At 35.6% G+C, this 16,151-nt stretch overlaps 1 protein-coding gene across 3 annotated transcripts in view; it reads right to left on the bottom strand.

Moving 5' to 3' along the window:
- Positions 1-16,151, bottom strand: part of Nup62cl (nucleoporin 62 C-terminal like) — a 79,234-nt gene that overhangs the window by 23,022 nt on the left and 40,061 nt on the right. For 2 of the 3 annotated variants that reach the window (XM_026402658.2, XM_077793845.1), the window contains 2 exons: positions 7,910-8,021; positions 4,674-4,740 (listed from right to left, as the gene is read on the bottom strand). In XM_026402658.2, coding sequence (XP_026258443.1) covers positions 4,674-4,740; positions 7,910-8,021 — 179 coding nt within the window. Of the gene's footprint in view, positions 1-4,673; positions 4,741-7,909; positions 8,022-12,849; positions 12,867-16,151 lie in introns of those variants that run through there. The other variant, XM_077793846.1, reaches the window with a different exon arrangement.

The following is a 16,151-nucleotide window of genomic DNA, read 5'->3' as shown; positions in this document are numbered from 1 at the left end:
AGCTGATTTTTCAGTTAAATATATAATTCTATTAGTGTAACAGTTGATGTTTCATGATGAAAAATCTGTGCCAACATTAAAGATATTAAATCATAAAAACATTTCCCAGAAACCTTTTAAAATGAAGATTTGACTTTATATACAAGATTTCTCTTTAGCAAAATATGCATGTATTGCCAAAATAACATATTCATTAGTTTTTCTATATTATCTCAATGTGAATAAATTAATTTATCTGATCTTAAAAGTTTCAGACTATAGACCCTTTCAGCAGACATGATCCAATTAACTATTAAAAAACAAAACAAAATAACTAGAAAAACCTCTCTTAGTATAATTAAACCCTGCCATGCTCCATTTCCTGATCATGTAGTTTCCTGATATGAAAAGGAAAGGCTCATTGAGTGGGAATGACAAAAAGTATACAGTATCAAGAATTACCAGGCTGCCTGGCATGGTGACACACCCCTATAATCCCAGGGACTCAGGAGACTGAGGTAGGCAGATCACAAGTTCAAAGCCAGCCTGAGCCATTTAAGGAGACCTGTCTCAAAAAAAAAAAAAAAAAAAAGGCTGGGTATGTAGCTTAGTGGTAAAAATGTCTCTGGGTTCAATCTATAGCACCACCCAAAACAAAAAAAGAATTACCAAGCCTTTTCCCATTCTTCAGCATGACCTTCCTTGTCTCAGTAAAGAACCTACACAAACTCTTGTTGCCTCTTCAGCTCAAATGAATTTTTAGCCAAAAAAACAAATCCCAGTAATCATTACTCTCCATTGTCTTATTCTTGTTACCTGTTTTGACTGAGAATTTTACCTAGATACTCAAAACTCATATCCCAAAGTACTATCAAACTTTTAAAACCTTTGTCCTCTACTGATAGGTACACAAATAAGATTTGTTTTTGTTTTTGTATCAAGTAATGCCTACATTGGAGTGTTATTTATACTTATTTACTTATTTTGCAGTGCTGAGGATCAAACCCAGGGCCTCATGCATACTAGGCAAACACCATTAAGCTATATCCCCAGCCCTGCTGTTTTTTTTCCCCCAAAATAAATATGTTCCTTTTTTTAACCTCTGTTTTACTTATTTATTTTTATGTGGTGCTGAGGATCAAACCCAGTGCCTCACATGTGCTAGGAAAGCACTCTACCACTGAGCCACAACCCCAGCCCCTGCTGTGTGTTCTTAAGGAAGCCATTCAACTTCTCTGAGCCACAATATCTTCATTTATATAAAGTAAGTCCCTTGCAATACCAACAACCTTAATTTTATAAAGGAGACACTGGCTGAAAGCCTTGAGATTTCGTTTATGACAAAGAGGACCCCTGCCAAGAGAAAAAAAAAATCACTGCAATTTTTCTGTATAATCCAAATTGCCTTTTGACATCCCCCTCAGCTCTACCCAAGAATCACTGTTCAATGGAGAAAAGCATGTAACAGGGAAATTTTGTATAATTTCATTCCTTAGTGTTCCTGTTATTGACATTTCCCCACATGACAGTTGTTCTTACAACTTCTCTAGGTAAGTGATTTTTAATGATAGTCTATCTGGAACTATCTTCTCAAGACCCAATTTAACAGTTACTTTTTGAACCCCACAACCTTTCTTTTCTGTCTTCCCCACCTCATATACATAGTAAATTTGGATAACCAGTAACCAGTTCTACCACTACCATTCACTGACTACCAACCCACAGGCCAAGATTCAAAGGTTCTTCTTTTAATCCTTACAAAACATCTAAAAGGTTAGTTGTCATTTTAAAAACAAGGGTACAGACTCATAGAGACCAAGTGAAAAATAAGTGCACAACTATGAAGAGTTAACTCCTTGACTTGAATCCTATACCTGACTCAGAAACCTCACCAGGTCACAAATGAATATTAACACTATTTAACTTCCCTCTGATGATTCTAAACAGTTTAGAAAGGGATAAGACATATATTTCTCTAACACAGGAGAGAAGGACATAAAGATGAATAATGATGTAAGTATGTCTGGAAGGGAAAGAAGCTGAAGAAGTTCATTGCTGCTAACTTCCATTCATGCAGAAAATGAGGAATCCAGAATTCCAAGTAAGAAAAATAGTATTATTTTAAGGCCACATCTTGAAAATAATAACTCTGATTGTTTAACTAGTTCCCATTTACCTCAATTCCTACCATCATATTCCATATTCCTCATTATATTCTATATTTAGGCAAAGTCTTTAAAAAATGACCTCCCCAAATTTTGATTTTAAATTTGTAGGAAAGTTGAAAGAATAACAAAAATCACACACTTAAATACCTTTTACCAAGATTAACCTGCTCATACCATTTTGCCACAAATTGCTAAATGTCTTTCTCTTCACACATGGTTTCGGCTGAACAATTTGAAAGTACACTACAAACATGAAAATTCTCTAAATAATGTAGCCTGCATTTTCTAAGAAAAAAGGTTATTTTCCTACATATTCATAACTATCACACCTAGGAAAATAAGCAATTCCTTAATATCATACAATATATAGTCCATATAGGTTAACATGGTACACTTGATTGTTATATCTATGTCTCTGTCTGTCCCTCTCTGGCAGTGCTTGGGATCAAACCCAGGGCCTTCTATGTATTAGGCAAGTGTTCTACCACTGAGCCATATACCCAGTCCTATGCCTGTTTAATCTAAGACCATCCCCTTAATTTTTTTGTTTTGAATTTTAAAGAGTCCAAGCCAATTATATTTTTAATGTCTCACACACAGAATGTCTGATTTTTTTTTCTTGCATTAGATTAAGGTTAAACATTTTGGTAAGAATCCTATATATGTGATATTGTATACTTCTCATCATGTCAAGTCAAGAGGCACATTATGTCAAGTTATCCCACCACTGGTTAGGCCAAGTTTGATCACTTCACTAAAGTGGCACATGTCACAAAGGTCTTGTAAAGGCATATATTTTATTTTGTAATTTTTAAGTAACCTGTAGAGTGATATTTTTGAGTAGACATACATATGCTATTCTCCAACAATCTTGAATTCAATAGTTTTAGCATCCATTGGTGATCCTTGCCTAAATCAACTGTTATGCTTGTGCTGCAAAGTGGTGATTTTTTTCCTCACTAAATTGTACAACTAAAATGCTGAGTTTTATGGAATATAAATTATGCATCAATAAAACTGTTTTTTTAAATTAACTCAGTAACTTGCAGTCTGTATCTGGTCCACTTCCTGCTAGCCTACTTTTCTGCCAAGAAATGACTGACAGTTGAAATATTTTATACATGAAACAGGATATTCAAGATCAAGGTGAACTTAATAAAATAAAAGTGTTCTGCTGATTTAATGATGGTTTCTGAATTCTATCATTTCTTCTATAATTATTGGTTGGCATACTTTTATAAAGACATTCTCCTTTACTTCTTATTTCTCTCTCTCTTTTTGGATTATCATTGGGAACTCATGGTAACATATTATAATCTATTACTTTTGTTATTCTTTTTCATGTTTAAATATACTAATGTGTCAGCAGGAATCCCTTGAAGTACAATCTTGTATCCTGATATAACCTCATTAGTCATTTAACAATGTTTGCTTTCTTGAACAAAAAGTCCGAAACTCACCCTGTACTTTCCTTGCCTGAGATCAGATAGTTAACCAAAAAGATTGATTCCTTTTAGTGGGAATGGTATTTAGAAACCAAGAGCTAGGTACTGGGTATGCCCATTACTACTGAGGTGTCTTTCATTGCTTCTAGGCCCTGTCTGTATATAGAACAAAGGAATAAGAATATTTACAATTCAAATTTATAATACAAATATAAAAGGAAAGAAAGATACTAGTATCTCTTTTATATTTTAATGAAGACACTAATTTTTATTATCAGTTATACACACACACACACACATTTGCTTTATTCTACCATATACATAAAATGGTAGCAACATTGGTATCATAATTTTTTAACAATAAATCTATTAAGAAAGGTTTCTTTTGTTTTTTTGTTTGTTTGTTTGTTTGCAATACTGTAGATTGAATCCAGTGGTGCTTTACCACTAAGCTATATTCCCAGTCCTTTTCATTTATTTATTTTTGAGACAAGGTCTTGCTAAATTGCTTAGAGCCTTACTAAATTGCTGAAGATGGCCTTCAACTTGCAATCCTCCTGCCTCACGTTCCCCAGTCACTGGGATTACAGGCATACACCACCGTGCCTAGCTCCATTAAGAAAGTTTAAGATTTCTCTGCAGGTCTTTTCAGGTAATATCATATTAAGAATACACTACCAAGAATACTATGTTCAAAAGTTATCTGAATTGAGTGATTGTTACAGTTACGTACCTTTGTTTAGTTTTAATGTATATTCCATGTTAGTATTTGTCTTTCTTCCAGTTAATTTTGGCTTAATTATAATTTTTAGTATATAAAATATTTATATGGTTCCCAAATCAAAAACTGAACAAAAGGTATACTTCAGAGAAGTCCTGATTCTATCCCAATACCCTACATCTCATTCCTGTCCACCTTGTATTTTCATTAATTTCCAGATAATTCTTCAGAACTAATGGTAGGCATGAGTTAAGCAACACCCCTAAAACTGAGGTATTATGTGAGTATGGTCATGGAGCACACACCATGACTTATAACACATTATAATAAATAGAACCTGGTATATGAATAAACTCCCACCTGAATTCTGATTAATCCACTGCAGAGAGTCCAGATGAGCATTCAGAATTTTGCAGATGTGCTGGAGCTAAAAATACATCCAATACTTTTAGATTATGATTATTCAGATGTGGTCAACAAAAAAATAAGTAAATTGAAATTAGGAAGTGATTTTTATTTTTTCTGGTAAGACATGGACTGAGAATAGACTAAATATTAATGAATTTTTGTTTCTTTTGCTATTTCATATTTAAAATGTTCATTACTTTTACATATTAGTACAATGCATTTACTTTTTTTAACTGTCAGGAATGAGACTCCTACAATTCAATAAGAAAGTGACTACTACAGCATAAAAATAAAGAACATTAAGAGACATTTCATAAGAAAATAAATTCATATAAAAATTTAAAAAGCAACATTTATCAATCAAATCAGTATTTTTTAAATGTGTACTTAATTGCCAAGTACAGATTAAATATCTATTATCCAAAATGTTTGGGGCCCTAAGTGTTTTAAGCACTTGATTTTTTTTTTAATTGTGAAAGCTCTGCATATTATACAATGTGATATCGTGGAGATAGATCCAAGTCTAAAAACATTATGTTTCATATATACCTCATACACGTAGCCTAAAGATAACTTTACACAATAATTTATTATGCCTGTGTTTTATTTGCTTGTTTGTTTGCACTGCTAGAGATCAAACTGAGGGTGTTATGCACACTAGACAAGCACTCTACCACTGAGCTACATCCCCGGTCTAGCTATGCATTTATTTTGATTGTGACCCATCCATGAGGTCAGGTGTGGAATTTTTCACTTGTGTTGGCATGTCAGCACTCAAAAGTTTTGATTTTGAAGCATTTAAGATTTCAAATTTGCACATTAGGAATGCTCAATTTATATGTGGGAAAAATACATACATTAATATATAGCCAATAGTAATGTAAATTGGCTCAACCTTTTAAAATATACAATTTTATAACATATATCAAAAGTTTAAATAATCATACCTTTTGAATCAGCATATTGTATATATTTCCAGGAGTGTAGCCAGAGAAAATAATCAAATCTAAATATAAGTGGTCAGTACAGGGCTGTTTTATATTGACCCCAAATTGTAAAAATATCTATACCAATTAAGAAATGACTAGATATATTATGGTAAACTCTCCTCTGATAAAACTATTACAACTTTGGGAAAGCACCATGAAACAAGATTAAATAAAGACAGAAAGCAAAAATCTATATGGTATATTTCCAGTGTTGTTTTCAAAAAAAGAACCAGCATAGCAAAGTGACTAAGAAGAAATACACCAATATAATAGCAGGTTACTAGTAATATATGTGATTTAATTTCCTTCAAGGATTTTATGAGAAAATATAACTGAATAAGAGAATAATATGGATTTGTTTAATAAAAACTTTAATTAAATATTAGGTGGTCTCTCCCATTACTACCATACCCCCTTCCTTCCACCCCTGCCAAATAAAAGGGAAATAAAAACAGGTTAATTCCCTCACTGTGAATAGGAAAATAGTTGCTATTTTTATACCCTAATATGTGGCCCAATATAACAAAGCTTTGTTGATGTATACAATCAATTATTTTCAGTAATATTATTGTTCAGAAGTGTTTTTAGTGTTTTTTCTGCTTCCTGTCTGATGATTTATGAACAGGAAGGAAAAAAGGGATGAGTTGTTGAAGATCTATTGCTTCTTTTGTCCTGCCCTTAAGCAGTAATTAAGCTTTAACTCATTCATACTAAACATCCCAATCACCTCTGCTAGGAACACCAAAACCAAAAAGACTCAATGATTCACTATTACTAGAATAAAATAAAGCAATATTGGGCTTAGTTGAGAAAAACAATGAAGATAAGATTACAGTAACCTTTTACTTGTTCTGCTGAGAACATTCTTCTCATATTAAATCAACAGAGGGACTAGACACCAGCTCTGCTTCATGTCTAAATCTACATGTATTTATTTATGCATCAAAATTTTATTACAACAAAACAATTTTGAATTTTGGAATCACAATGGTGATCTAATATTTCATTAGAACAAAAACTACTTTGTTAATGTTTGATCATTTGTGTGAACATAGGGAGATGTCAGCATGGGTAATTCCTGACTGATTCATATTTGTCTTCGTTCAACTTTAAATCCACCTGAGTAGAGAATGGCATAATTTTCATAGCTAGAAGGGACTTAAAGAACATTTATTCTATCCTTGACATTTTGCAAAAGAAGAAACCCAGACCCAGAGAGATTAAATGACTTAAACAAAATTCTAATGCTTTCTCAACTATAACATGCTCTTTATGATTAAAAAGCGAGTAATATGTATGTGGATTAAGAGTGGTCTATATATATAATTGGAAAAAGAACTTACTAAAGAATAATCACTACTTGTACATATGTCATTCATTCTCATCTACCCAGACCTTGGCTCTACTGCTAGTTATAATTAGCTGATAGAAAATATAATAGGAACTCCCACAATATATGATTCCTCTTACTGCCATGGAGTGAGAATAGGAAAAAGAGGACTCTATTTAGCTGCTAAGACAATGAAGAAAGCAGAGGAAATAAGCTCTTTAATGAAAATATAGAAAAATCAAGTAATACACTTCTTTCTTAACACCTAATGAATTCACAGCATGTCTATTCTAACTGAAGCCTCAGCTTTATTTTCACATGATATAATACATTTACATTATGGGGCAGGTAGAAACCTAATGACCACATTTACCAAATTTTCAATGAATAAATATATGTTAAGTCTCAACAGTTAACTCACCAGATTTTAAAGATATTACCTACTCATAAATTAAGGATTGCCTGAATGTCTAAGAGACTTGAACTTATCTATTCACATTTATATGAGAACATAAATACATATGTAAAAAGAATAAACCAGATGATAAATAAGTGAACAGAAAAGTAAGTACAGGGAAACATATTTAATTATGCATACAAAGGAGAAAACCCTAAAAATATCAAGAGTAAAGAGTAATTTTTTTCACCTTCCTAGGAATAACCACAAAAAAAAATCATAATCATCTCTGCTTCTAAATATCTCCTGTCCCACTAACCAAAACCAAGTGCCTCATATGTCTATGCATCAAAAAAAATAAAAATAAAAAGCTCTGTTATGGAGGACAGACAGTGACTAACTAAAAAAATCCATAGAATGGTAATTTCATACTACATTTTGACTGTCTAGATATATAAAGCAAAAAACATACCCGATCAGTAGTGGCAGCAGGATTTCCAAATGTATTCAGGTGACCAGTAATGTCCTTGAGATCTTGGGACATTCGTTTCAGCTGAGCATCTATAGTTTCTGCTAATTTGTAACTGCAAAGGCAGGTAAATAAATTAACATGAAATGTTGTCCCCATATCTACTGTTATTTACATACAAAGATAATACTGTCAACTAGATTTGACTCAATTTCCCTACCTTCTCAGCGGGTATCAGTTATGACCAATGGCATATTTTTCAAGGATATAATGTTCACCATCCTATTTTATGTAGATTTTAAAAGTAAAAGCTTTTAGCTGCATTGCCATTATTTTAATTTCACCTATGTACCATCTTGCTAATGCTCTGGTGAGCAAAGGAACTCTTTTTCTTTTTCTTCCTTTTTTTCCAGTACTGGGGTTTGAACCCAGAGCCTCATGCATGCTAGGCAAATGCTGTACCACTGGGCTATATCCCCAGTCTCAGAGGAACTCTTTTTAATGACAAAATACATCTATAGGACATTTAGATATCCAAAACAAGTTAGTGTTTAGCAAATTTCAAATGCTGAGATTTCTTCAATGGTCATAAATACATAGATGTCCAAGGTAAAACTTTATATAAATATATTCCACCAGGCAACAAAAGCTATTTTGTGAAATAAGCTTTATAATTATAAAGGTAGAGCTGGTGGTGGCATTTGGGCTCTGAGGGTTTTTCCTGAGGAGCTTTTTTGTTTGGCGTGTGGTTCTAAAAATAAAGTTCGTTTCTTTTGACAAGTGGCTCCTGAATCCTGCCCAGCCAGACTGCGGCATTTGGTGGCTCGCACGGGGAGTGACTGAGGTAAGTAAACTGCTCGCCCCTGAGGGCAGGGCAAGAGGATGAGTAGCCATTTTAAGATTCCTCTTTGGTTTTGCTTCATTTTTGTTTTAAGTTGCCTGTCCCTGGAGATGAGTGAGACGGAAGAAAAACCGCTCACATCTGAGGAAAAACTATTTACGTCTGAGGAACAGATAGGGAGAAAGGACGGATGCACATGTCAGGAGGATAGAAAGGCTATAATGATTTTGTGTTGTTCCATTTTTATTTCATTCTGTCTCGGTTTTGTTTGGCGTCATCTTGTTGGGTTGTATTATAGTAGAAATACGGGATCAGAAATTAGTAAAAAACAAACCGAAAGAGTGTTAAGTAAACTGTTAGAGGAAGGAGGCATCCCAGTAAAATCAAGAGCAGTCAGGGCATACTTAGAAACAATACAAAAATGTAGCCCATGGCTTTTTAAGGAGGAGTTGTTAAATATATCACAATGGAACCATCATGGTGAAGATTTAAAAAGAATAGAAAAGAACAACCCAGGGACTCTGCCAGTTGGCACATTGCCATTGTGGACATTCATATCTGGTTTGCTTAGTCCAAAGCCTTCAATTCAGACAAAGGCAGAGGAAGACATATTGATTCAAGTAAAAGAGAAGGTCTCTCAAGTTAGTGAGAAAGAGGAAAAGATTCAAGTAAAAGAGAAGGTCTTTCAAGCTAGTCAAACAGAGGAAGGAAGTTTAGAGCAGAAAAAGCCATCAGGGGAAAAGTAACAACAGGAGACTGCTAATAACACCTTTCTATCAGAGGGCATAAGTGTCCAACCAACAGCGCCACCTCCATATGCTGGAAGGCCCCCAACCCCCGCAGTTGATAGTTGGGCTCCTGAGACAGGATCTCAAGTATTAACATGCCCTGTATTTGAGATAGGAGGGCAGTGAATTTACCATGCTTTAAATTTCAAAACAGTGAAGCAGCTAAAAGAGGCTGTAACAACCTATGGTCCTCAAGCACCCTTCACTGTAAACTTGGTCAAATCCATTAACAACTTGAACATGATGCCAGCAGATTGGGCTAATATGTGTAAAGCTGTGCGAAATGGAGGTCAATACCTGTTATGGAAGGTTTGCCAATGAGTAATTTTGCAAGGAGACGGCTAGGCAAAATGCAGCAGCTGGTTATCTTCAGAGAAATCTACATATGTTGGTAGGAAAGGGACCTTATGAGGATCAGCAGCAACAAATTGCATATGATCCTGGCGTATACTCACAAATTGCTGTAGAGGCGGTTAGGGCATGGAAGACTTTACAAGGACATGGAGGTTTACAAGGTCAATTATCTAAGGTAATACAAGGGGCTAATGAACCTTACGCTGAATTTGTAGATAGGCTTATTCAAACAGCTACCAGAGTTTTGGGGAATACAGAACAAGCAATGCCATTAATAAAACAACTGGCTGATGACCAAGCAAATCGTTGGTGCAGAGATATCATTAGACCATGGAAACATGAAGATATAAACACATATATTAAATTATGTAGAGACATTAATGAACAAGAGCAAGTCGTGGCAGCTGCAGTAAAACAGGCTTTAGATGCCAGAGACATTAATGAACAAGGGCAAATTGTGGCAGCTGCAGTAAAACAGGCTTTAGATGCCAGGCCAAGAACATGCTACAATTGTGAACAAACAGGACATTTTAAAAGGAATTGCCCCTAGGAGGAGGGTTTAACAAAACTAGGTATCAAAGGAGTAGAATACCAGGTATTTGCCCACAATGCCGTAGAGGGAGACATTGGGCTAATGAATGCCATTCTCAAACCACCATAGAGGGTACTCCATTATCAAAAAACGAACAAGGACCAGGTGTTTATCCACGATATTGTGGAGAAAGGCATCTGGCTCCATTGCCAAAAAATGGACAGGGGGCCCCAATGCTCCGGAGCCCAAAACCACAAATATACGGAGCACTGGAGGAACCCAGCAACCCCATCAGGGTAGTGCCCAGGACACATTGTCCATCAGTTCCCTCATCAGACAAACCAGAGGGAGCACAGGGTTGGACATCTGCACCTCCGCCAGAGCAGTACTAACTCCAGAGATGGGAGTTCAAATCATTCCCACAGGGGTAAAAGGACCTCTTCCCAAAGGAACAGTAGGCTTATTATTGGGACGCAGCTCTTCTACTCTAAAAGGACTTATGATAAGTCCTGGGGTAATTGATCCCGATTATGAAGGTGAAATAAAAATTATAGCCAGTTCTCCAAAGGGTATATCAGTAATTTCACCAGGAGATAGAATAGCACAGTTACTAATAATACCAAGCCTACATGATAAATTTTCCAGTTGTGCTGTAGAAAGAGGTTCCAAGGGATTAGGCTCCACAGGTGTAGATTGGGCTATGCTTTCTTTAAATTTAGATTCTCGCCCCATGTTAAAACTAAATATTCAAGGACATGAATTTAATGGGCTACTGGATACAGGTGCAGACCTTAGCATCATCTCTCGTCAAGAATGGCCAAAACATTGGCCATTACAACAAGCCACTCAAACGCTTCGAGGCCTAGGAGTGGCGACTAATCCCCATAGAAGTGCAATAGTATTAGATTGGAAGGATCCTGAAGGATGTGAAGGAACTATACAGCCATATTATTGGATCATCTTCCCGTAAATTTATGGGGACGAGATGTCCTAGATCAATTAGGTTTGACATTGACAAATACCATCAACCAATATGCACCCACTATTATGACTAGACAAGGTTTTAGGAAAGGAAAAAGATTAGAAAAACAAGAACAAGGTATAGCAGCACCAATACAAATAGATCAAGGAACAGACAGACATGGGTTGGATTTTCAGAAAGGGCCACTGAAACAATAAAAATTACTTGGAAATCAGAAAGACCAGTATGGGTTCCTCAGTGGCCCCTGACTAAAGAAAAGATACAAGCAGCCCATGATCTGGTCAAACAACAATTAGTGGAAGGACATATACAACCTTCTGTATCTCCCCATAATACTCCCATTTTTGTCATCAAAAAGAAATCTGGTAAATGGAGATTATTGCAAGATTTAAGAGCCATTAATAATGAGATGGTTATTATGGGACCTGCTCAATCGGGGATTCCTCAATTGTCTGCTTTGCCAAAAACTTGGTATGTTTTAGTTATAGATATTAAAGATTGTTTTTATTCAATTCCAATTCATCCTGAGGATAGTCCACGTTTTGCATTTACTATCCCTGCACTAAATCATGAAGGTCCTGATCAGAGATATGAATGGAAAGTACTCCCTCAAGGGATGGCTAACAGCCCAACTATGTGTCAAATTTATGTTAACAAAGTAATCCAGCCACTTAGAAATCAAAATCCTGAACTACAAATATTTCACTATATGGATGATGTATTATTAGCACACAAGGCTAAAAACACATTGCTAGAATGTTATGCCACACTTACAAACTTATTAAAAAATTATAATCTAGAGATAGCAATAGATAAAGTACAATTAAATTTTCCAATTAATTATTTAGGAGTTCTATTATCCTCAACCATGGTCCGTCCACCAAAAATTCAAATACGAGTAGATCAACTCAAATCACTTAACGACTTTCAAAAGTTATTAGGAGACATAAATTGGATAAGGCCTTATCTAGGTATACCAACAGGAGAGTTGGGACCTTTATTTGATATCCTAAAAGGTCCATCAGATCCAAATTCACCCCGAATGTTAACGCCTGAAGCAAGAAAGGCATTAAAAATCATTGAAACATATATGGAAAATATGCATTTGGATAGAATTGATATAAGTTTGCCTTTATTATTTATTGTACTACCAACAAAAAATATTCCTACAGGAGTATTTTGGCAAGAAGGTCCATTATTATGGATACATTTATCTTATTTTCCTAACACTATTCTTTCTAGGTATCCTGAGGCTATAGGACAATTAATACTCAAAGGAATAAAAACAGCAAAGGGAGTGTTTGGAATTTCTCCCAATAAAATTATTACTCCATATACTATGAATCAAATTGATGAATTAGCTAAGGAGTTAAATACTTGGGCAATAATCATGTGCAAATCTAATGTTTCATTTGATAACCACTTACCATCTAATCTTTTATTGTCTTTTTGGTCATCATATCCTGTAATTTTTCCAAAGATGACAAGAAAAACACCTATCATGAATGCTCCAAATATATTCACTGATGGGTCAAATAATAGTACAGCAGCAATAGTTACACCTGATCAAACTTTTACATTTTTAGTACCCAAACAATCAGCTCAAAATTTAGATCTTAATGCAGTATTACAAGCTTTTGTGATGTTTAAAGATTCTGTATTTAATTTATTTTCTGATAGTTAGTATATAGTTAATGCTATAGTATCCCTTGAAGATGCTGGTAGGATTTCCCCTTCCTCTACTGTTTTCTCTTTGCTTTCCACTATACAAAGTCTAATCTGGGACAGAAAAGATCCATTCTTTATAGGACATATCAGGGCACATACAGGATTGCCTGGAGCCCTTAGTTTGGGCAATGATTTAGCAGATAAAACTACACATAACATACATATTTTCTCTACACTAGAAGAAGCTATAAATTTTCATAAAAGGTTCCATGTCAATGCTAATACTTTACAAAAGCATTTTAAAATAACTAAGGAACAAGCTAGACAAATAATAAAACAATGTCAAAATTGTGTGACCTTTTTACCACAAGTTAATTTTGAAATCAATCCTAGAGGATTGATACCTAACCATATTTGGCAGATGGACGTCACACACTTGCCAGAATTTGGAAATTAAAATATTTGCATGTTACAGTTGATACTTCTTCTGGATTTTTGATGGGCTCCCTTCATGCCGGAGAAAAAAACTAAAGATGTTATAGCTCATTGCTTACAAAATTTTGCCACTGTGGGCGTTCCAAAACAGTTAAAAACAGATAATGCCCCTGGTTATACTTCTATCTCTTTTAAACAATTTTGTTCATCATTTGGCATTACTCATATAACAGGAATCCCATACAATCCACAGGGACAAGGCATAGTTGAAAGAACTCATCAAACTATTAAAATGTACTTATTAAAGCAAAAAGACAGAATTGGGAAGGGGTATATATTCCCCAAAGATAAACTTAAAATAACCCTTTTTACTCTAAACTTTTTAAATTTGGATTCATCAGGACTTAGTGCTGCGGAAAGGCATATGTGTCCAAAGAATGTACATAAGCCCAAGGTACTTTGGAAGGATATTCTGACAGGACAATGGAAAGGTCCTGACCCAGTGATTGTCTGGAGTCGGGGGCCTGTTTGTGTGTTTCCACAGGGAGAACAGCAGCCGATTTGGATTCCAGAGAGATTAACTAAAGCGATTTCTACAGACCAAAAAGAAGATGATTTGGCTCAAATCCATAACAGCTGATATCCAAAACTCCAGTTTGGCTATTCTTAAATCTGCAACAGAACCAGGATGCTTTTTTTTTCAATATCTATTTTATTATTGCCCTTTCCCATATCATGAAGTTCTATTTTGTTTTTTGAGCTCATACAGACCTAGGTTAATGTTTTGCTGATCAGTTCTATGTTTGGACTATAGAGTTTTTAAACATTGCAATGGAGATTTCACCTGTAAAAAGTTATAAGGCCTTTACTATTATGTTATGTGTTGTATGTATTATATTATGTGTGCACACTTGTGTTTTGTGTTATATGTTTGAATGTACGTATGTCCATATATCATATATGATGAGCGCTCATGAAAAAATGGATCCAAATATTTTTTTTTATTCACGTGATTTAAATGGTTTAATTTAAATTGGGTAAACAACTGTTGAGGATTGTTTTAATATGTGAACAAAAAAGGAGGTTAACAGATCTGCTTGTTTACTTTCACCTTTCCTTTTCATTATATTTAATAATTCTCTTCAAGATAATGTAAATTGTTAAGAAAATTGTTTTCTTTTAGTGCCTTCTGGAATGTTACATAATTTTTTCTTTAGTCATTATTGCCAGAATTCCTATCTTCATCTGGCACTAGAACTTGCCTAAACTATGTGTCACTTGTATGCATTGTGAACTCACTTGTATGCATTGTGAACTATCTGTTGGTGCAGCGACTTGTGGTAGTGTTGGGGTATTTTTGCTGATGATGTCATCGGTGGTACAAATTTTCCAAAAGGAGCCGTCAATTGGCTTGGTGTATCTTCCTCCCTTCTGCTTGTCATGATCGTTCAGCTAAAATTTGGGGGCCAACAGAGGTGAGGCAAAGAACCTCACCCCCCGCCGGTACCTCTCCACAGGTGTGGCTGTATACTGGACCGGTAGTCAGTGACGGGTAAGATCCAATTACAATGGTACCAACCTAAGACAGGAGGCTGACGCCTTGAAGTCAGCTCATCTGATAACGGGTAAGGACCATATGTACTATTGGACAACCTAAGGCAGGCACGGTCCCTAAGCCACATGCTTGTTGTTTAAACAGAGAGGGGGAGATGTTGAGAGCCACAGCCGAAGGGGCCCCAGCAAACTTCCAGCTGCCAGCTGATGATTGGCTCACAGTGGCCCCAGCAACATCTAGCTGATTGGCTCCTCTGTGGTGATGCTCATTGGAGATGCTCATTGAGCTGTTTCCCTGCCCTTTCAGACTGCCAGCTGATGATTGGCTCACAGCGGCCCCAGCAACATCTAGCTCATTGGCTCCTCTGCGGTGATGCTCACTGGGCTGTTTCCCTGCCCTTTCAGACCATGGAGCTGCTCATTGGGGGACTTCTTTGGCCCCGCCCACGCGACCCAGCCAATCGGCCTCAAGAGCAGGAAGATTGTGGGAGTGGGAGAGGCTTGTGTTTTTGTGGGAGAGGCTTGTGGGAAGCCGGTGGTGGCATTTGGGCTCTGAGGGTTTTTCCTGAGGAGCTATTTTGTTTGGCGTGTGTGGTTCTAAAAATAAAGTTCGTTTCTTTTGACAAGTGGCTCCTGAATCATGCCCAGCCAGACTGCGGCAGTAGATAAATCTAAGTTCAAGACAAATTGATTAGTGGCCTACATTATCAATATTTCCATCCAAATTATTTACTACACCCACACACACAAACCCACACTTAACCTAGCCAATAAATGTTTACAAGAATTAAAGTGGCCAGATAATTTTCCACTTTAATGTCTTTAAAAATTAAAGACTCAATTAGATTTACTGGTAACCATCTGGCCCTTCTGTGTGAAAGTACTTATAGACTGCCTAAATTGTTGAGGCTTATGGTGAAATTTTTATCACAATATAAATATGACTACAAAAGAGCAATTAGGAATTAATGTTACAAATATTTCTTCAAAGTACAGTTAAGATCTTAAGATCTTATGAACAAAAATGTAACTGTTTTAAAAAAAAGAGAATACACAGAATACAGGAAGGAAGGAAGGAAGGAAGGAAGGAA

This window comes from Urocitellus parryii, chromosome X, assembly GCF_045843805.1.
Source record: "Urocitellus parryii isolate mUroPar1 chromosome X, mUroPar1.hap1, whole genome shotgun sequence".
In the NCBI taxonomy this organism is placed as follows: domain Eukaryota; kingdom Metazoa; phylum Chordata; class Mammalia; order Rodentia; family Sciuridae; genus Urocitellus; species Urocitellus parryii.
The sequence above is the reverse complement of the archived record's forward strand: the minus strand, read 5'-3'. Positions and strand labels throughout refer to the sequence as shown.